The sequence below is a fragment of the Naumovozyma dairenensis genome, chromosome 7, assembly GCF_000227115.2.
Source record: "Naumovozyma dairenensis CBS 421 chromosome 7, complete genome".
Classification (NCBI taxonomy): domain Eukaryota; kingdom Fungi; phylum Ascomycota; class Saccharomycetes; order Saccharomycetales; family Saccharomycetaceae; genus Naumovozyma; species Naumovozyma dairenensis.
In genome coordinates this window covers 1365850-1388189 of record NC_016485.2, presented here as the reverse complement: position 1 = coordinate 1388189, position 22340 = coordinate 1365850, and the positions used below count along the sequence as shown (strand labels likewise).

At 34.6% G+C, this 22340-nt stretch overlaps 7 protein-coding genes across 7 annotated transcripts; 5 read left to right on the top strand and 2 right to left on the bottom strand.

Annotated features, from left to right (window-relative positions):
• Positions 1-2745: 2745 nt before the first annotated feature.
• Positions 2746-3702, top strand: NDAI0G05610 (CAP domain-containing protein; the record flags this gene model as incomplete). Its single annotated transcript, XM_003980171.1, has 1 exon — positions 2746-3702. One exon carries the CDS (start codon positions 2746-2748, stop codon positions 3700-3702), a length of 957 nt encoding a protein of 318 aa, XP_003980220.1.
• Positions 3703-4185: 483 nt separating this feature from the next.
• Positions 4186-5073, bottom strand: NDAI0G05600 (S-formylglutathione hydrolase; the record flags this gene model as incomplete). The annotated part of the gene is made up of 1 exon (XM_003980170.1): positions 4186-5073. One exon carries the CDS (start codon positions 5071-5073, stop codon positions 4186-4188), a length of 888 nt encoding a protein of 295 aa, XP_003980219.1.
• Positions 5074-7661: 2588 nt separating this feature from the next.
• SCP160 (Scp160p) lies at positions 7662-11393 on the top strand (the record flags this gene model as incomplete). The annotated part of the gene is made up of 1 exon (XM_003980169.1): positions 7662-11393. One exon carries the CDS (start codon positions 7662-7664, stop codon positions 11391-11393), a length of 3732 nt encoding a protein of 1243 aa, XP_003980218.1.
• Positions 11394-11790: 397 nt separating this feature from the next.
• On the top strand, positions 11791-13338 carry ARP4 (Arp4p; the record flags this gene model as incomplete). Its single annotated transcript, XM_003980168.1, has 1 exon — positions 11791-13338. One exon carries the CDS (start codon positions 11791-11793, stop codon positions 13336-13338), a length of 1548 nt encoding a protein of 515 aa, XP_003980217.1.
• A 485-nt stretch (positions 13339-13823) lies between these two features.
• On the top strand, positions 13824-17336 carry ALY2 (Aly2p; the record flags this gene model as incomplete). The annotated part of the gene is made up of 1 exon (XM_003980167.1): positions 13824-17336. One exon carries the CDS (start codon positions 13824-13826, stop codon positions 17334-17336), a length of 3513 nt encoding a protein of 1170 aa, XP_003980216.1.
• Positions 17337-17611: 275 nt separating this feature from the next.
• EXO70 (GTP-Rho binding exocyst subunit EXO70) lies at positions 17612-19477 on the bottom strand (the record flags this gene model as incomplete). The annotated part of the gene is made up of 1 exon (XM_003980166.1): positions 17612-19477. One exon carries the CDS (start codon positions 19475-19477, stop codon positions 17612-17614), a length of 1866 nt encoding a protein of 621 aa, XP_003980215.1.
• A 308-nt stretch (positions 19478-19785) lies between these two features.
• On the top strand, positions 19786-22323 carry TRL1 (tRNA ligase; the record flags this gene model as incomplete). Its single annotated transcript, XM_003980165.1, has 1 exon — positions 19786-22323. One exon carries the CDS (start codon positions 19786-19788, stop codon positions 22321-22323), a length of 2538 nt encoding a protein of 845 aa, XP_003980214.1.
• Between the last annotated feature and the right edge of the window lie 17 nt (positions 22324-22340).

Here is a 22340-nt window from a genome sequence, read left to right as displayed (position 1 = left end):
TATTCTCCTTTCTAGAGATTCGATTCAAGAACAAATAGTGGAGCTTCTGAAAGTTAGTGCGTAGATGTTCAAGGACTCCAGTTGGAAAAGGAAAGACACCCCTTACCTAAAACTTTACAGCCAAGACAGGACTAGCTATTTACTAACCTTATTTTTTTTATTTACTAAAACAAAGAGCGAGTAAGGAAAAAAGTAGGTATTCTTTAAACTAAGGTAGTTTTCGTTTTTTTTTTTTTTTTTTTTCTTTATTCCCTATCATATATCTATAACTATCTTTTTATGAATTTGTTAATTTTTGACTTATCCGACATACGCTTACGAGGTATGGCACAAGTTTTCTCAATATCATGCTTTCTACTTTTCCTCCGCCTGATAATCCTTAATTAGTACATATTACCTTATACTGTAAAAGTCTTACCCCGTTACATCGTTAATTGACATTGGGCTTGGCCAACCCTTCTCAAGGAAAAAACTACAAGTACAGTAATACTAGCTTTATAGTAATCTATATACAGTACATACAAAATGCACCTCCTAAGAAGTTTGCTAAATATGGCTATTATTCCCACGGTACTTCAGGCCAAATTTCCAAGAATAAAACTGTTTTCGATATAGTTTTATGACATTTAGCCTTATGTTGTAAAAAAAGCAACCCATAACGTTATTGAAGTTTATGTCAAGTTAGAAATACGGATCACTCGACCGCTCAATTGAGTAATACGTACTATCACCGTACTGCTTAATAACGCTTGAAAAAAAAGAAACGACTTTATCCGGAGTTCTGAATATCAAACGTTTCACTCTAGAGAAAACGTCCAAAAAAAAAAATTGAGGACCATTTAAAGGTTTAACATATGATTGTTCTAGATTTCTTGGCTAATATTCTTCGAGGAATTCTTAACCTTTTTCGGAAATTCCATCATTATCGTTTGATAAGTTTTAACGACAAGACGAAAAAACGATCCATAATGAGAAGTTCGTTATACGGAGCTCCGGGCCGCTTAATTAGTCTTTTTTCCTAAAAGGGACTAAATTGAATTTTAAATAGTTCGGGTACTAGAATTTACCTGTAAATAGACCTAGGTGTACCCCCAATTTTAAAAAAATGTAATGTACACCCTAAGGTTTTAAGCAGTCCTCCTACGGACCCACTTTTTCTTTGAAAATTGCTTAGTGACAGCCATAAAACTTTTGGGAACCATCGGTGGGAACCGCAGAACTGCTTAAAATATTCAAAAAGACCCTACTCTAAAAATCCATTCCCCAAGAGAATTCATGGGCCCGGCAAATAAGGTGGATTTCGCACCCAGGCCTACCTGCAACATACCTTTCTAGAACAAAGGGCAAGAAGCACGTGAAAGTTGCTAGCACGGAATAACTTTCGTACCGTAGTTGAGTAAGATTGGTTCTACGTATGTACGCCCGTACGTGGGTAATCACAAATTATTGGAAGAGACCCTAATCATTACACATGTTAAAAAGAAAGCCCGTCTTCCAAAAAACCTCTCTTTGATGATCATAGCCTACTCGAGACTGTCTTTTTGTATAGAATTTGTAGGGCCAAGGCACTTTTAGATTGATTATGAAGAAGTAAAAAGAAAAGAAAAAGATAGTCACTCAGACAAGAAATAGTCTCGTAACTTTCCAGTGTATTTGAACTGAGAGAAAGAAGAAAGCCTGGTATTTTTGTCTTTGTATCATACATTTGTAAGAGTTTTCATCATATATCAATGAAAGATGACAAATGGTCCTATAAACGCCATCGATAATGAGAGAATAACACATTCATAACCTGAATACTGAGTTTCATATTAAGTTCTAACATATTAGTTAATGAGTGGGAAAAGCTCCTTCGAGAAAATGGACATTAAAGTAACATTGTTGTTGAATAGTTGACCTAAGAAAAGAAGACTTCTGTCCTGTATAAGGAGGGAAAATATGTAGATTGGGGGTCATTCTGCACACACCCTTTGAATGCAATAAATTTCAAACGAACAGGAAAATGATTACTTCTCCCTTTTAGGAAAAATATTTGAATTGTTTTCTTTCTTTTCCGTCCGTGATTTTCCCTAAAGGGGCGAACCAGCCATCGGGATTTATCTCCCCACACGCAAGTTCTTGCATACTCCTCTACGTCCCTATGTAAATTAACACTTAAAACTGGCATGATTTGCCCGAGAGGGTCGTAAAAACCATCAGATACTTGCATAAGAAGTACTTCGTTCTCTGAGAGAAGGTACTCTATATTATACGTGACATTTTTTGTTAGTAGTTACTAATTTACTTATGTAGTATGTACTGTATTAAACTCCAGACATACATGTAATGAACGTTTTTACTTCATTTGGCTATTAATTGGACCGTTCTGGACAAAGGTAAATATGTAGATAATCCCTGCACAAATGATCTCATACGAGGCTTTGTCAGTGTCAAGTGAAGAATAGAAAAATATTTTTCCAGTTAAATCACGGCCAGAAATCAAATAAGATTTGTTATTTAGAATATTAATTTAATATATATTAAAGCTATTGTAATTCACTTCTCTCATCTTAATTGTCCTTTTCCTTTTCTATTGTTGTTTCCAATGTTTCATTAAGAACATAAAAAAGTAAGCATTTGCCGGTTACCAATCCATTCCTTTTTGTCCATAGCCCTGTCATTATAAATATACCTCCAGTCGGCTGTGTTATCCATTCATTCTTTTGCTATAAATTCGACTCTTAAACGTACATTCTTTTATTAAAAATGCAGTTTTCCAAATTATCTCTTGTTGCATTAGCTTCTACTGCCATTGCTGCACCAGCTGCACAACCTGAAGTTACTGTTACTGCACATGATCATAATGCTGCTGTGGTCACTGTCCAAGGTATTGTCTTTGTTGAAGGTAAAAATACCCATACTACTTACATTACATTGAATGGGTTAGTAAATTACGATGGTAATGTCCCAGTTCCAACTTCTACTCAAGCTCCAATGCCAAAGGCTTCTCTATATAGCCAACTAAAGGTATTTGCTTCTAAAGTCTCACAAGCCAAAGCCAGTAAGTCCAAAGCTTTAGTTGACGCTGCAGCTAAGGCTACAAAAACAGCAGTTAGTAACGAAGAGTACTTCGCACAACACCTCCCATCAACTACTGTCACATCAACTGCTCCGATTGCTACTCTTCATGGGGCCACTACTACCACTACATCTACTACTCCAATCACTACATCTACTCAACAACAACCAACAACTACTACAGTGGAACCAACCACCTCCGCTACAGCTTCTGACGACAATCTATCCGATTTTGCCTCCAGTGTATTAAGTGCACATAACGCAAAGAGAGCTCTACATAAAGATACCCCAGCATTGAAATGGTCCGACAACTTAGCTTCATATGCTCAAGCTTATGCTGATGCGTACGATTGTTCTGGTAACTTACAACATTCCGGTGGGCCATACGGTGAAAATTTAGCCTTAGGGTACTCTGCCACTGGTGCTGTTGACGCTTGGTACGGTGAAATTTCAGATTATGATTGGAGTAACCCAGGTGCTGGTTCTGCTGGCCATTTCACTCAAGTTGTTTGGAAATCTTCAACTGAAGTTGGTTGTGGTATTAAGACTTGTGGTGGTGTTTGGGGTGATTATGTTATCTGTTCCTATGATCCTGCTGGTAATTATGCTAATCAATATGAAAACAATGTTGAACCATTAGCATAAACAGGCATATTTACCTTGGAGTTTTCTATTCACCTTCTTTTTACGTTTTTTTGACCAGGAATTCCTTTTTTTTTCTTCCTTGGTTCATTCCCGTTCTTTTGTTTAATGTCATTTTTATTTGTCCAACATACCCTTATTTTTCGGAACATTCAGTATCGATCAGTCAACATATACACTCTGTAATTTATAAATTAGAAAATTCAATTATATACCCATGATAAATTTATTACTTAAAAAGCTTTCTTCCGTTTATTTGTTTTTTTATACTCATACAAAAAAAAAAAAAAATAAAAGTGATTGTACCTAAATTTATACTCTTCGTAGAGCACTGCTCTGTCATTGGAACGGACTATATCAATGACGAATCTTCATCGAACTAGTTCGGTTTCAACTCTCGTCCGATTAAATTGGCAATGTTATCGTAAAATACAGTCATCTTATTGTAAAAGTTATGAATAGAATGTGTACAGTTTACAAACATATTTATACCAACCCCAATGCCTTGGCATGGAATTCAGCATGTTCAGGAACAAAAGTAGAAATGAAATAATAAGAATGATCAAATCCATCAACTATGTGCAACTCAATAGATTTTTCCCAACTTGTCCCCTTACAAGCAGCCAAAAACAACTCCGGTTTCAATTGCTTCTCCAAAAATGGATCATTCGAGCCAATATGTACTAAAATCTTCTTGTCATCAACATTTTCCACCGATTTAACCAATACAGAGGGATCATATTCTCCCCACAACTTCTTCTCCTCGTCACCTAAATAACCTTTGAATGCCTTTTGACCCCAAGGAACCAAACTTGGTGCCAAAATAGGTGCAAAGGCAGAACAAGAAGCAAAATCCTTATATAACTTCAAAAATCCACTCACAGCACCAAATCCACCCATAGAATGTCCGGTAATGGATTTCAATTTAACGAAATCAATCTTATTTTGGAAATAATGGAAAGAGGACAACGCATTAGGCAATTCCTCATGGACGTATTTAAACATTTGGTAATTCTTAGCGTACGGATCCTTTTGAGCATTGACGTAGAATCCTGCACCATGACCAAAATCCCAACTATTTTCAGGGTCAGTGGGGACTTGTTCACCACGAGGTGATGTGTCAGGAAAAACCATCACGAATCCATACTTGTCTGCTTGTGGTTGCCAAAAGGCCTTTTCTGATGCGTTTTGTGGGGTACACGTCAACCCTGATAGGTAGTAAAGTGTTGGAATCTTTTTGGACGTGGATTGAAAGAACTGTTTGGGTAAATAGACGTTGACGTCCATTGTTGTTTTGGTGGAAATCGACTCATGAGACAATTTCAGTAATTTACCGCCGAAATTTGCTATTTCTTGTTTGATTGTGAAGGCCATTTTTTTACAGGTGTAACTCTGTCGATGGGAATTAGGTATTTTATGTATAGGCTAGCGAACAGATTCTCTATCCATATGTATTTTTACTTGTATTGTTATGCTTTTCTATTAGAGAGTATCTTGTTTTCTTGGCGGGTGGACGTGCCGTAATGTGTTAAATTGAAAATCTTCCCTGTTAATGTTGAGGACAAAACAGTACGTAGTGGCTATTTTTATTAGTTTATGGACTGTAGGAAGGTGATCGTCTAGTTAGTTCTCTAGTTCAGAGGTTCACCTATTGATAGTCTACCAAGGATATATGTCTATTAAGGAATATATACTTTATAAATTGTTTATTAATCGTAATAATGTATGTCCTTTCCTGAACGTTGTACATATTCTCATGTACTAACCTCCTTTATCTGAGATTCATCTGCTCAATTATACATGAAAGCTCGTCCTTTCTTTATCTGACTGGAGAGATCTCACTATGGATACCTCCAGCAACTCTTGTTTCCAATGCGTAGGTGATCCTTTACTATACCTTAGTAAATCGGATGGAAATCTACTATTTGAAGCGATACACTTAATATGATTTTTGGTTTTTGGTTTTTGAAATACGTAATTTTTTACTTCTTATTAATAGATCAAGGTTATCTCTTAACTACCTTTAGGCATACGATATAGCTCAGATCTTTAAATAATAAGAACAGACGATAGTAAGGCCGATACCTAAAGGCTCTAAGATTGGTAACGTACTCTGAACTTGCTTCGGTGATAAAGTTAGCATCGGTAGTTTGTGAAAAGATTGTCCAGTTTAGAATACACCATATGCTGGTACTCCCCTTTAACACGATTCTCCATATATTGAGCAAGGCACAACTAGTATCCCGTCAATACTAACCTATTCTTCCCGAAGTACCTATGGTAAAAAGATTCTTCCGATATATTCTCTTGAAGTTCAAGGGAACTGTTTCCTCTAAGTAAAACCAGTGGTTCTATATATATGGAATTTAATTCTCATTCACATTTATCCCTAATTTCTCTTCCATGTATGGGGGTAAACAGCGGTATTCATCCAAAGTATCTTTATAAAGTGTGTGTTTCTTGTGCGCTTCATCACAATGCTCAATTACCAACCCAAAAACATTAAATTAATTCAGGCTCAGAAGTATTCATTGAGAGTCTATATAATCTGTTTTTCTTTTCTTTGTTTTTGTGTACTGCTCTAATTATATATATATATATTGTCTTGTCTCTCTTTTGACATAGACACACACACAGACACACACACATACACACACACATATATATATTTATATGTTATAATGTTTCTACAACAAAGTTAATGTTTACATGTCCGATATACTAACCTGCTCAAATTATATTAGTATTACATTCAATATTACACGAACTACGCCTAGCCCACAATATATCAGACAAAGGTACTCTTCGTCCATAATATCTTATTTGTCTGTGGTCCTCTTATTCGGAAACGAAGAAAGGTAGTACGATGCCATTGACCCAGTTACTTCTAAATGGAATGTCCTTACACAATCTAATACTTGGATGTATCATTTGCTTTTGCCATCAACAATCTAAAATTTGCTTAACTGCAACTGCAACGGTGATCTTATACATAGAGCGGTATTCCTAAATTATGACATATACGTATGTTCCGCTGTCCGAGCATGATTTCTCGGAGTTCTTTCACCATCTACAATATTTTGGTTACGTTACGTTACGTAACCCTCACGTATATATATACTACATCGAATTCCCCTAATAAAACAATATGGTTCAAGAGAATATGCTGTAACTTTTGAAGAAAACAATGGTAGCATGTCGAGAGATTCATACAGTGTACCATACTAACCCAAATAACGGGATACAGCTATCATTTCCTACCGAGGAGCAATTTTTATCCTTCCAGTAGGTTTAAGCTATGCCTGCCGTAGAGTTTTTAACAAAGGACAAATGCACCGATCCCATTGAATCCTTAGAACAAATATTTCTTAGAATCTAGAAATTAAGTTCCGATGGCTACTTCGCTCAGCACACTCATATACCCTTCTTAAGATGTACCTGCTTTATCAAGAATTTACCACTCGATACAATTAAGGATTCCCCGAGAAAGTTTCGAAAGGGCTAAATTCCAGGCCCCGCCCCGCCTGAATTATACAGGGCTATGAGGGCAAGTCCTACCACGCAAAATAAGCCCTAAAGGCCACCAACGATGTTATTTTTCTTCGCTGTGGAAATTTCGCGAAATCCAGAAGTGCGAAGTGATCGTGAAGTGAACAACTGTCATAATTCTTGAAGTGAAATTTAAAAATACCTGTAATGTAAGACAAAGCCACCGTTTACACTTATTTCATGTAAAATGGTTATTCTTTTTCCAATACTATAACAAGTACTACAAATACATCAATCATTCATCCTTGATCTGTTTAACAACTTAGGATACCAGTAGTTTTCTAAGACTTGTACTATCCTTCCCATTTCCTCGATTAAAAAAGAAAACTATCCGTTTAGCTTTCTTCTCTATTTTTTGTCCTTTTGGTTTGCCACGATTACATTATACGTTTTAGTTTTTGAAATAATAAACAATGTCCACTACTTTTGAAGAACAAAACGAACAAATTCCTGTTCCTGTTGAAACTGTCCCTGCCTCTGCCTCTGAAGAAATCAATCAATCTGCCGCTGATGATGTCAATGTTACAATTGAAAACTCTGAAGACGCTTCAGTTGCTACACAAGGAACTGATGCCACTGCTGCCACCTCAACTACTGAACCAGCTATTGTTCAACCAAAAGTGGTATTACCATCTTTAAAGGATTTACCATCTTTAAGTTCCAACTCTGCTTTCGCTAACTCTAAGGTCTCCTGGGGTCCAAACATGAAACCACAACCTGTTCCTGTTTCAAACTTCTCGACTCCATCTTTATCTTCTTCATCCTTGTCACCATCCCCAGTTTCTGCTGCTAAACGTATGCGTTCCAGAAACATTCAAGAAACTTTCACTTTGGACCTACGTTCTCAATTATCTATCACCAAACCTGAATTGTCTCGTATCGTTCAAAACGTCAAACAGACCTACAACGTCTCTGTCGAATCCACTTTATCCAAGAATTCTCGTACATTCTTAATCTCCGGTATCGCTGAAAATGTTCAATCTGCCAAGAGAGACTTAGTCAAGAAATTAACTAGACCAATCGACGATTCTATGACTGTTCCAGCAAGATGTAGAGCTGCCATCATTGGTGCCGGTGGTAAAACCATCCGTGAAATCTCTGATCAATTCGAAGTCAGAATCAACTTGGCAAGAGAAAATAACCCAGATTCATACGATGAAGACTTGAATGATTTCACCGTGGATGTCCACTTACATGGTGATTTTGAATCTGTTAATTTGGCTAAACGTAAGATTGAAGAAATTGTGAAAGAAGAAACAAAGACTCTAAACATTAGAGTTCCTGTGGAAGACGCCAAGATTGCTCAATTCGTTAACTTATCCTCTTTGTCTATCCCTGATGATGTTAAATGTGTATTTTACCAAGATTCTGCCGAAGTCGCCATTTCAGGTCCTCGTGAAGATGTTAAATCCACAAAGGTTCAAGTACAAGATTTCTTGAACCAGTTATCATCCACGTTGACTGAGGAAAAAGTTAAGATTCCAACTAAGTTCCAATTCTTAATTGACGCTAAACAATTGAAGGAAGAATTCAATGTTATCGTTACTTTCCCTACTGATCCAACCGATGAATTAGTTTCATTTGTTGGTCAAGCTGATAAAGTGAAAGAAGCAATAGAATTTGCTAGATCAAATTCTAAGAAATTCGTCGTCGACTCCTTGGATATTTCAAAATCTCACAGTAAGAATCTAGTCCACGCTAAGAACTTGGCTTTGTATTTCATCAAATATAACGTTTTGAAACCAATTGAAGATGCTTACCCAGATGTTAAAATTGTCTTACCAGCTGTTTCCACTTTGAAAGATACTCCAAACGTTACCATTCAATTAAGTTCGAAATCTGATTCCTCTAATGAAATTAAATCTGCTCGTAAGGAATTGATTAGTTTCGTCAACAGTATCACTCCATTAGAAACTTTAACGATTTCTGATTTAGATTATGAATTATTCCATAAATCCATACATCACATCTTACTAGCTACAGAAGATGAAGTTCCATACGTTCAAGTGGGTGACTATTTCCATAACAATGATGATTCCATTGTTTTATTCTCCAAGGCATCCGATGAAGATTTCAAACCATCTGCAGAAGAAACAATGGAACGATTAGAAAAAATTAATCTCAATTTGGATCCATTACGTACCAAGCAAAAAAATATGTCCACAAAGACATTCGAACTACCTGCTGAAATTCAAGACGACTTGCTAGCTGGTCAAGATAACGTCACATTGAAATTAATCCTTGATGAAGTATCTCATGAAGAAGGTAACATTCAAATCAGGTTACATACTCCAGATGCCAACCACATTTCCATCAGAGGTGACGAAAAAGCGGTCAAGATTGTCCACAAAGCATTGAACTCCATCGTGGAAAATCCATCTAAGAAATCTAAGTTGACCGTGGAAATTCCAAACAACACAGTCGCAAGATTAGTCGGTACCAAAGGTGCCAATTTGAATCAAATCCGTGAAAAATTCAATTGTCAAATTGATGTCCCTAACCATGACGCTAAGGACAATGACAAGACCGTCGAAGTTACTTTAACTGGGTTAGAGTATAATTTAACTCAAGCTAAAAAATATATAGTTGCTGAATCTAAGAAATGGGCTGATATCATCACTAAGGAATTGATTGTCCCACAAAAATTACATCGTAATTTGATTGGTGCTAACGGAGTTTACCGTAATCGTTTGCAAGATAAATACAATGTTTTCATTAATTTCCCAAGAACTAGCGACATTGTTACTATTAGGGGTCCATCTCGTGGTGTTAAGCAAGCTTATGAAGAATTGAGTGCCCTTTTGGAATTTGAAAGAGAAAACGGATACAAAATGGTTATTAATGTTCCAGCTGAACATGTTCCAAGAGTTATTGGTAAGAATGGTTCAACAATTAATGATATCAGAGCTGATTTCGGCGTTGAGATGGATTTCTTACAAAAGAATACTGATCTTAAAGTTAAAGAAACTGGTGAAGTGGAATTGGAAATTACTGGTACTAGATCGGCCATTAAGGAAGCTGCTAAGAAAGTGGAATCTATTGTCTCTGAAGCAAGTGATTTCATTACTGAGTCCTTAGAGGTTGATCGTAAATATCATAGAACTATTGTCGGGGCTGGTGGTAATACTTTAAGAACTATTATTAATAAAGCTGGTGGTGAAGATATTAGAAATAAATCTATCGATATTCCAAATGCTAATGCAGAAAGTAACGTCATTACCATTCAAGGTCCAAAATCATTCGTCGAGAGTGTTAAGAGACAAATTAATAAGATTGTTGAAGATGGTGAAAATAGTATTACTAAGGAATTAGAAATTCCAAATGAAAGACAAGGTGCTTTAGTTGGTCCAGGTGGTATGGTTCGTCGTCAATTAGAAACTGAATTCAATATTATCATGAATGTTCCAAATAAGAATGAAACTGGTCCTGTTACTTTGACTGGGTTACCAGATAATATTGCTAAGGCTGAAAAGAAAATAATGACTGAAATTATTAGAGATAATTTTGACCGTGAAATTCAAGTTCCTGCTGCTTTACAAGAATTTGTTTCTGAACGTGGTGCATTCACTCAAAAATTAAGACTCGAGGAATTCGTTCATGTTAGACACGGTAATGCTACTAGAAGAGCCAACCGTTTGAATCGTCACAATTTGGTTATTCCAGTGGAAAAGGTCCGTCCAACTGAAGAAGAAAAGAAGCAACAATTCAAAGTAACCATTGAAGAAGTTGGTGAACCACGTATTGATGGTGAAGAAGGTGAAATTCCATGGAGATTAACTTATGAACCAATTGATTTCAGTGAAATTTTAACCGAGGATAATGAGTTGAAGGCAGATACACCAGTCAAGATAGATGAAGCTAAGAAAGCGGAAACTTTGGATAGGGTTGTCAAGCAAATTGAAGATAGAATTGCTAAAGCAGCCACATCTACTTTTGTTGGTTACGTTTGGTGTGCTGATCCAAGAAAATTCAATAAATTAGTTGGACCAGGTGGATCTAACATCAAGAAGATTAGAGATGAAGCAGATGTTGTTATTGATGTTCCAAAGAGATCTGATAAGGTTAAGGATATTGTTTATGTTAGAGGTTCTAAGGAAGGTGTTGAAAAGGCTCAAGAATTGATTATTGAAAACATGAAGAACTAGTGAACTGTTGTTTAGATTAGACAAGAATAACATACTCTAGTCTTTGTCAATTACTTTTTATTACTGCTAACTACTATTATATATGTATACTATATGAATATTTAACGAAATTTATTATTTAAATGAACAAATTTGTGATATGATTTCTATTTTGTAGTGTGGATCTTGTCTTAGATGTTCGTCAATAATATACGTTTTGTTATTCTTCCTTGCAGTATATTTTCTTTGAAGTTTTCCTTACAGAGTTAAAGCGTTTAACGTGAAATTATCAGCAAGGCGAGAACAAACAAACAAAAAGCAGACTTGGGCTCGAAGTAAAAAATCAAGAGAAGAAGATCTGATCTATATATCCAAGTATAAAAAGGAAGATAAGGATAAGAATCAACTGTGCGAGGGAATGTCAGGTTTACAAGTATACGGAGGAGATGAGATCACATCCATAGTAATTGATCCTGGTTCTTATACTACGAATATTGGGTACTCAGGTTCCGATTGTCCCGAATCTATTATTCCATCTTCGTATGGTCAGTACAAAGATACTGCTAAAGAGGAAAACCAAAAAAAGACGAAGGTCTTTTCTGAACAATCCATTGGACTTGCTAGACCAGATTATGAAATCAAACGAATCGTTGAGAATGGAGAGATTGCAGATTGGGATACAGCCCAAGAACAATGGGATTGGGTATTAAAGAATGAATTATTCTTAAAAAGTAACTCAGGGATTCCGGTTTTACTGACGGAACCCATTTGGAATAGTGTTGAAAATAGAAAGAAATCATTAGAAGTATTATTAGAAGGAATGGATTTTGAGGCTTGTTATTTATCTCCTGTGAGTACTTGCGTTTCATTTGCTGCAGGTAGACCCAATTGTCTCGTTGTCGATATTGGTCACGATACTACAAGTGTTTCACCCGTTATCGATGGGATGACATTATCAAAGAGCTCTACTAGAAATTTTATTGCGGGAAGATATATTAATCATTTAATTGAGACGTATTTAAAACCGAGAGAAATCATACCACTTTTTGCCATTGAAAGTAGACGACCAGAATTTAAGAGAAGAACGTTTAACTATCAAGTAGACGATTCTTTATTTACTTATGGTAATGAAAGAGGGTTCTATCAAGAATGTAAAGAGACTTTATGTCAAATTATTCCAAATAGTACTCTGGAGAAGAGTCAAGATGAGCTATCGACAATGACGAAAAGGTCTATCGAAGCTCCATGGGCGGAAGAAATTGTATTTGATAATGAAGCTAGATATGGGTTTGCAGAACAGTTATTTTCCCCTCATAGAGAAGATATTCCTGAAGATTGGCCAGTGACAAAAGATGGTGTAGTGGAGACGTGGCATAATGATTATATTCCATTGAAGAGGAATAAACCAAGTGGGGGTACTAACACGGCAACAAAGGAATCTACACCTCAGGCACAACCTTCACCATTGAAGACAGAAGATACGCCGAATAAAACAACGACTGAAACAGCGGCTTCAGGGGAATCTACAAATACTTCAGAAACTGTTAACGAAAACGGTAAGAGGCCTATTGAAGATACAACGACTTCTACTGCCAAAAATGAAGATTCCGAAGTATCTAGCAATGGCAATGGAGTTGATATAATTGGCATAGCTGATCTTGTTCAAAGATCTATATTGGATAGTGATGTTGATTTGCGTGCGTCCTTAGCTCATAATGTTGTTATAACTGGTGGTACCTCTTGTATTCCAAGATTAAATGATAGACTAATGTATGAATTGAGCAAGAGATTACCTGCATTGAAATTCCGTATTTTGACAACGGGACATCTAAGGGAGAAACAATATCAAGCATGGTTAGGTGGTAGTATATTGACGAGTCTTGGGACATTCCATCAATTATGGGTAGGTAAAGAAGAATACAAAGAAGTGGGAGCTGATAGATTACTAGTTGATAGATTTAGGTAGCGTATAAACGTGTGAGCATGTACAGACATATATTAATGAGGGACAGATATACTATAATAGAACATGCAGTATATAACCGGCCCATTATACTCTCATATACTTCACTCAACTAATGAAGCTAATTAAATTTAACGCGGCTTGCTTTTCCTCTTTCTCTCTCTCTTCTTAAATAGACAACGCGGCAAAACTGTTTAGAAAATTTTTCCTATTGTATTTCTTATCAAGTACGTAAGACTCGAAAGTAAAATAGATAAGGTGTTCTATTACCTATAGGGTCTGTATTCTAGTACAGGGAAACATCCAATTCATACAGAATTAAAAGGTCCTATCATTCTAATATCTATTGTTGCCTGGTTGTCATTGCTATCAAAAGGAAAGGTTTACAGTTTTGTTACTATTATATATATAGATATATATATTCTGCTGTTTGGTTTATTAATACCGCTGGACTAAGAAGAGAGAAATAATCCTTTAATCATCCGACCATGACTCAACTACATTCAGTACTATCCCCAGTGTTTCCTGCCGAAACATCAGTGGAGATTACTGGTGACTGTATTCCATTGGCTGAAACATCTTCCATACAATTATTTATCAAATTGGCTGAACCAAAAGTGTTCTTACAAGGATTTGAGTCTCGTCATATTTCAGAAAAGCAACCAAGTATATTAAGAGGCTCTCTTATTGTAAGGGTCCTTAAACCAACGAGAATAAAAAATATATCGTTATCCTTTAAGGGTTATTCGAGAACAGAATGGCCTGAGGGGATTCCACCGAAAAGACAAGATTTTGTTGAAATTAATGACATTATCAATCATACTTGGCCCTTTTATCAAACTGATCATAACGTTACAGCCACATCGGGAAATCCCGTTACAAGTACAAATGATAAACTGTCTCAATCAGGTAATAATAAAGTGGAAAACATGCTATTGAAGAAAAGTGGTGCTTCCGTTTATCGGAAATTACCCAATTCAAGTAAAAGATCAAGTAGTGTATTGTTAAATCATTCAAACAATAATTCATCCTCGAATCTAACAGCTTCAACTACACATAATAATAATAACAACAATAATAATAATAATCTTGTCTCCCCAAATGGCACTGTTTCACCATCCTTAAGAAATTCAAGAAACAGAGCTACCTCTAATGCTTCTCGCTCATCATCAGTATCGAGAAGCTTATCACCAATGGCATTATTTAGAAGAGCTGCTACAATACCATCTGAAAATATAAATTCATCAACTAATACCACTCGTAGTCATAATAATAATCATAATCATAATAATATTCATAATACCAACGAGAGACCCACTCATTCACATTCTTCCTTAATATCAGACCTATTTAATTCAACATTCTCCTCGGCATCTTTGACAGATTCTTCAGCAAATACCAACAATAACACATCAGACAGCAATAATACCCTTAATGACGCCAATTATCATCACCATTTCATTTTTCAAACCGGTGATTACATATATGCCTTCGAACAATTAATTTCTCAATCATACCCAGAAACAATAAAGGCAGATTTCGGCTTTGTGGAATATTTCTTGTACGTCAGTGTAGAAAGATATGGTGCTTTCAAATCAAATATCACTGCAAGATTACCCATTCAAATAATAAGAACTCAATCAGATACTTCTGTGGAGGAAAGTGAACCAATAACTATCTCAAGAGATTGGGAAAATCAATTATTTTATGACATTGTCATTGCATCAAAAGATATCATACTAGATGCCTTCTTGCCAATAACTTTCAAATTCTCTCCCTTAGATAAAGTTACTTTACATAGAGTTAGAATTTATGTGACAGAAACAATGGAATATTATTGTAATGGTAAGAAAATTCATAGAATGGAACCCACGAAGAAATTCCTTCTAGCAGAACATAGAGGTCCACGATTACCAACTGCTCCACCGGAAGATCCAAATCATAAATCGAAATCAAAGGCAAAATATATGGGTAATCTTTTAGAAGATCCAGTCAGTGGAGATTTAATTAATAAAGACTTTGAATTCCAAGTTTATGTGCCAACAAAGTTCGGTAATCATCAACAATTACATCCTGATTCCACTTACGAGAAAATCAAATCAAATCATTGGATTAAAATTTGTCTTAGATTATCTAAAATGGTCGAAGACAAGAGGAAACATTATGAAATTAGTATTGATTCGCCAATCCACGTATTACATAAATTATGTTCTCATGCAAATACTCTTTTACCAAGTTATGAGTCTCATATTCTCTCAAATACTGGTAACTTAGATGATCCTTCATCAAATTTACTTGGGAATGAATCATCAAATGATAATATTTATCATAATTCAAATGTTTTCTTTCCGAAGGAAATTCTTTTATCGCCAGTCCTTTCACCTGGAGTACATCCATTAGATCAAACAGCTGTGCCGAACAACAATCCTCAACATCAATCGATAAATGCAAAAAGACCGAATTATAGTAGAACTAGATCACAACAGTCTTTAAATGATACATCTAATAATGATGATGATAAAATCTCAATGGATATTTTCAATTCACCTAAATTAAAATCAAACATATATCACCCTGATTCTATTCAAAGAGAATTGGCTTCTCCTCAAGCTATACCTTTATCCCCAATTGTATCTCCAAATTTAAGGCCATTATCATTAGCGTTAAGTGACATCGATGCTGATGATAATTTTGATAGAATTGATGGTTGCACGAATGACACTAATGATCCTCCGCCATCTTTTGATTTCAGTTCTGATAGCACCAACGAACCTAACATTCATGTTAAAACTACAACATTACATTCTTCATCGGAATCTTCAAAAACGGATTTATTACCAAGAAATCCTCCATCTTATGTTGATGTTCTAAAAAAAGATGGAATCAAATCTATTGAGCCAAGTGTCGGCTCTTCAATTCTTCCCCGCATAACATTGAATAGATCTCAAGAGTCAATCGTGAGTCTTCCTCATAATCATAAGTATCATCCACACCATTCCTCCAAATTACAGACTCGTAAGTCCATAAAGGAACAATTGACATCATCATCAGCAATAAATCCAACGGAATCTATATCCTCTAATACAAAGAATGAAGACTGGGATATTGCTTCCAATTTTAATTTCCATGGTACAAATTTACCTTCGGGTATCCTTAGAAACACTGCAGCACAAACAAATCAACAACAACAATACCCATTACGAAGAAACAGTATTCAAGATATATTACCATCTACGTTAAGAAATGATAATAGAGGGTTCAGTGATTTGAACCAAATACTCGATGAGGATAAAGAAGATGATCATGAACAAAATTATTTACAAGTTGGTGGCAATTCTTCAGATATAGGTCAATCTTCCTCAACAAGATCTTCCTTCGATAGATCAAGTATAATTCAACCTCTCGGTCAAACAGATACCCAGCCATTATTGGGATCAACTCAAGAGTCATTAATGAGTAATTCAAACGTCTCCGTGGGAAGCAATTACGACAATACTAATTACAATTCATTGAACGTGTTCGATGCTACCATGAATCAATCAAGAACTTCTATGTCAGATATCTGCGATACTTCATTACCTTTGGATTCATCCGTTGACATGACAGCTTTATATGATAGAAACCCAAATGTGTGGCACCCTTTGCAGTTGAATGATGAAAATGACAATAATGGATTGTCTCCTATGTTAAGAAATAACTTCCAATTCGATAATTTCAAAGATTCACATTCTGATGATCGAGAAACTACGCCGAAACCTGAATTTCCTCCTCATAAGAGAGAAAATGATTCGAAAGAGCACAATGACGATGGTCGTGATGACGAGGACGACGATGATGATGAAGAAGAAGATATTGATGTCTTGCACGAGGACAATGGGTCATCAAGTCAACAATCTGGTTCTATTAACCGACCTTCTAATGAATTTGAATCTAAAAATATTATAAATAATATTGATGGAGAGACCTTAAGAAGGAGCTACGATGATGGTATTTTACAATGATAGACATCGATAGAAAAACAACACAGTTAGCAGCAATAATAATATTAATTATAATCATACATTCACAAACAGTCCAATATATATTCAAAAACTGAAAAGTCCTTTTTTCTTTCTTATTATTTTAATTTTCTCTTTTCTTTCTTAATTTATGAATCTCATAATTTATAAACGTAAATGAATAAATATACTTTCCCCGAAGACAACATCGTCTCAATTTAAAGTACTGTTACATAAGATATATATAAACCAATCTTATTTTTTGGGCTCTTTTCCTATTACCGTACTAGTTGAGTCAATACGTTCATTAATTCATCAGGTGTGTATTTGATATGTTTCCTTGGATTTTTAAATGAATCCTTATATCTATTATAAAATCTTTCATACATTGGCATAACCAATGATATTATTTCAGATTTTAATACTTTCTTTAAAGCAGGATCAGATAATCTATATTGTTTAGATTTAGAAACCAATTCTTCAAATCCTTCATTAAATTTTTTAAATTTCTCTTTAATTTGCTCTTTATCCTTTGATTTTTTACCTGTACTATCAATGAAAACAGAATCCATCAAATTAGCTGTCAAATCTCTCCAATCTGATACTAAATAACTTATATATCTTTTTTTTAGCTTTTCCATTCTTATATGCCCTTCCTTTCCTAACATTGAATTTAATTCGGATTTTTCAATAATTTGTTCCACCAGAGACATATTCATTAATATACAAAATCCAACTCTTTGTTTTTGTTTATTTCTTGGACTATTCGGATTAGCCACGTCAGGTTCTTGATTTGGCATTAATATTTTTTGAATTTTCCTCTCAAGACAAATCACCAAAGTATCAATACAATCACTAACAAAGCAGGACATTAAAGCCAATTGATCATTAGAATTCAAATTCCCATTAAATGTATATTCCTTTTCTTTATAATTCATTGGTAACCAATTCTCTCTTGACATATTTTCCATAGCTCCAAGACAACCATTTTTATATTCACTAAATTTCCTTAGTCTTGACATAGTGTCTACAGTTGGTTCAGTGACTCCATTATCTGATGGAATAGAATTCAATTGATTCACTTTAGTAGCAATTCTATCAATGGCATCTTTAAATAATGACTGTGTCACTTTATGAACTTGATTAGCACAGTCCATTAAAGTTTCATTTTCGTATAAATCATGATTCATTTTCAATGATTTAATAACGTTATGAATATTTTCTACCAATTCAAAACTGAAAAGTCCCATATTATCTAAATCATTCCGTATTGATTTCATATTACTGTTAAAGATTTTACAGTACGAATTAATCAACGGAGTAATAATACTGTTGATAACTATGGGTTTGTATTTCGTATATTGTGAATATAAATCATTCACCAATGATTTTTCATTAGCAATGAATCCTAACAATGCTTCTGTGTAACTAATCATACCACTACTATTTTTCTCATAGTGAGCATTCTTATTTGACGAGTTGATAGCATACTTGGCGAATGGTTCCAAGAACGCCATTGATTTTGAAATCAAATCACTTCTTGCTGCGATGAATACATCTTGAATATTCGAATCATCAGAATTATTGTGGAAATAATCTAAAATGGATGCCATTTCATTCAATTGTTCGTCTTCGTAATAAGGGAACGGTTGTTTTTTATTTATACAAATTTGGGGATCAAATGGACTAATAGAATTTAAGATAGAAACGAAATACGATCTTAATTCAGTCTCACTTAACGTAATCAGTTCAGATAAATGTGTCAAAATACCATGGAATTCAGAGTTTGTTTCATTACCACTTGTCCTAATATCTTCCAACATATCATCTAATTTATGAATCACTTGAATGTATTGTTTTAAGCCAATTTCTTGAATCCCCTTAAGTAATATGATCTCATATTTGGAAGCTTCATTAGCTAAATCCTTCACTGATGCCACGGAGTTTAATACACTTTCAATATTTCTTTGTAATGTAATCAACATGTTATTTCTTGATAGTATAGGTGTAAATAGTTGACTTGATTGGTTTGAAGTCGTGGCTATTTTCTTCAAGGATTTATTTATTTCGAACGTTAATCTGCTAGATTTCTCCAGTCCCTGAGAAAGAACTAAGACGTCTGCCTCATCAATATCCATTTCCATGATTTGTAATTGTGAGTGATAGTGTGATACACCTATTTTAGTTGCTCTCTTTTGTCACTTCTCTTTGGAATTGTAATGATTAGTTCTTTCCCCTTTATCATTTACATATCCAATTCCTTTGTAGTAGAAGTGACAGAAGTGAATTTTTCAAAACATCGAGAAAGTTGGAAAAATCTTTAAAAACAAACAAAGATATTAACGAAGATGGTCAAAAGAGCTAACGAAAAGGATCCATTAGATAGTATTAAGGATTATTTTTATTATTACTACGGTCGTTATTCACCTGTTCATTCTCATATTGCCAAGAAATGGAGTTGGAAAACACTCGTGATGTTACAGCTTTAGTCGATGCATTAGAGAAATCCACCGAATTGTCCAAAACAAGAGGAAGAGCAATCAAAAGAGTTTGTCAACTCTCCTCAACTGATCCACGTCAGATTGTTAGTTGGAAATTTAACGAGTGGGATTATGGTAAGAATAACATTACTTTACCATGTAAAGCTAGAGGTTTATTCATCTTACAAGATGATTCCTCTTCGCCATATCCAGTTATTGTTGCGAGAGGTTATGATAAATTTTTCAATATTAATGAAATGAGTTTTACTAGATGGGATTGGATTGAAGAAAATACAATGGGTCCCTATGAAGTTACTATCAAGGCTAATGGATGTATTATTTTCATTTCTGGTTTGGAAGATGGATCATTAGTGGTCTGCTCGAAACATAGTGTTGGTCCAAGAGATGATACTGATAGAAATCATGCTGAAGCAGGAGAAAAGTTTCTTTTACGACAGTTGAAAGAGAGGGGGGTTAGTTCGAAAGAATTGGCTACTCACCTATATAGGGAAAACCTTACTGCTGTTGCTGAATATTGTGATGATTCATTTGAAGAACATATCTTGGAGTATAAGAATGATAAAGCGGGACTATATTTACATGGGTTGAATTTGAATCAACCAACGTTTAAGACATTAGATATGGATAGAGTCTCTGAGTTCAGTAGGAAATATGGGTTTAAGGAAATCGAATGTTTCATCAAAAATGACGTAACTTCATTAAGAAAATTCTTAGAGGATTGTGCGACTAGAGGCTCCTTCAATGGTGAGGAATTGGAAGGGTTTGTCATTAGAAGTAAATTAGGTATTACTGGAGAAACGTTTTTCTTCAAGTTCAAATTCGAAGAACCATATTTAATGTATAGACAATGGAGAGAAGTGACTAAAGATTATATCACTAGTAAATCAAGGATTTTTAAATTTAGGAAACATAAATTTATTACCAATAAATATTTAGATTTTGTCATCCCATTGCTTGCTAAAGACTCTAAATTATGTGAAGAATATTTGAAAGGGTTCCATATAATTGAATTAAGGAATTTGTTTTTAAAATCGTATGGTATGACAGGTATGGAAATTTTGAATCATTCCAGACTAAAAGAATTAGAATTGAAAAATTCTATTGATTATGAAAGAGTAGATGAACGTACGAAATTTTTGATTTTCCCCATATCTGTTATTGGATGTGGTAAGACTACAGTTGCCAATACATTAACAAATTTATTCCCTAACTCCTGGGGTCATATTCAAAATGATGATATCAAGGGGAAAGATAAAGCTAAATTGATTAAGAATTCGTTGGAATTGTTATCCCATCCTGATATGAAATGTGTGTTTGTTGATAGAAATAATCATCAAATAAGGGAACGTAAACAATTATTTGAATGGGTTGAAGAATTTAAAGAGGATTATTTGTCTTATGATACCAATATTAAAATTATTGGATTATCATTTGTTTCATATGATGCGTTTGATGAAATTAAAACCTTGACGGTTGATAGAGTTCTCGATCGTGGTAATAATCATCAAACGATAAAAATAGATAAGTTGGGGAAACCAAAAGTAATTGGTATAATGAGTGGATTTTGGAAAAGATTTCAACCAGTTGATGAATCTAAATCACCAGACAATTTATTTGATCTTGTGATTAACTTGAACATAAATGGGAAGGATTCTTCATTAGCGAATAGTAAATTAATCCTAGAAGAAATACATAAAACATTTCCCGTGTTGATTCCATACATTCCTGATGATAAGATTATAGAAGAAAGTTTCCAAAAGAGTCTTTCCGTCAAACTTCCTGTTAGAGAAGAATTGCACGTGAATAATCGTCCTGATAATAATCTAAAGGAAAAGAAAGAAAGGTTATTACCAGTATATTTTTCAGCAGATATAAACGTCGATGATATGAATAGAGTGAAGGAAGAAATCAAAAAAGTAGTTGAACTTCATTCGAATGAAATATCGGGGGAATTTAAACTATCTATTGATAAATTGTTCAATGAAAATAAATTTCAAAACGATTTCCATGTAACTTTATGTCATGTGGCTCAAAGTAAGAGAGGAAGTGCAAAAGATCAAGAAATATGGAAAAATTATAAAAAACATTACACAAAATTATTGAAAAAATATGCCAATGATGAAGAGATTGATAAGGCCACATTGAAGTCAATTAAAAGTGATGATAAAGTATCGATTAAGTTCGATAGATTATGTTGGGATGAAAAAATTGTTACTATTATTGTTAAACTAATGATTTCCGATGAAGATGATAATGATCAAGATTGTGTCGTTGATTCTCAGGGGAAACCAGTCAGTAAATTGAAATGTGCGAATGAGATACCTCATATTACTATCGGTAGATTAGATGATGAAATCAAAGCAGTTTATTCCAATACTTTGTGTATGAAAGTTGCCGAGGAAGAAGGTGGCCGTGATGCATCAATCCAAATTTTAGAATTTGGGGATAATCTCAAGCCATTCCTAGCCAATGTAGTCATTCATTTATAGATTTTTTGAAAAGCGTG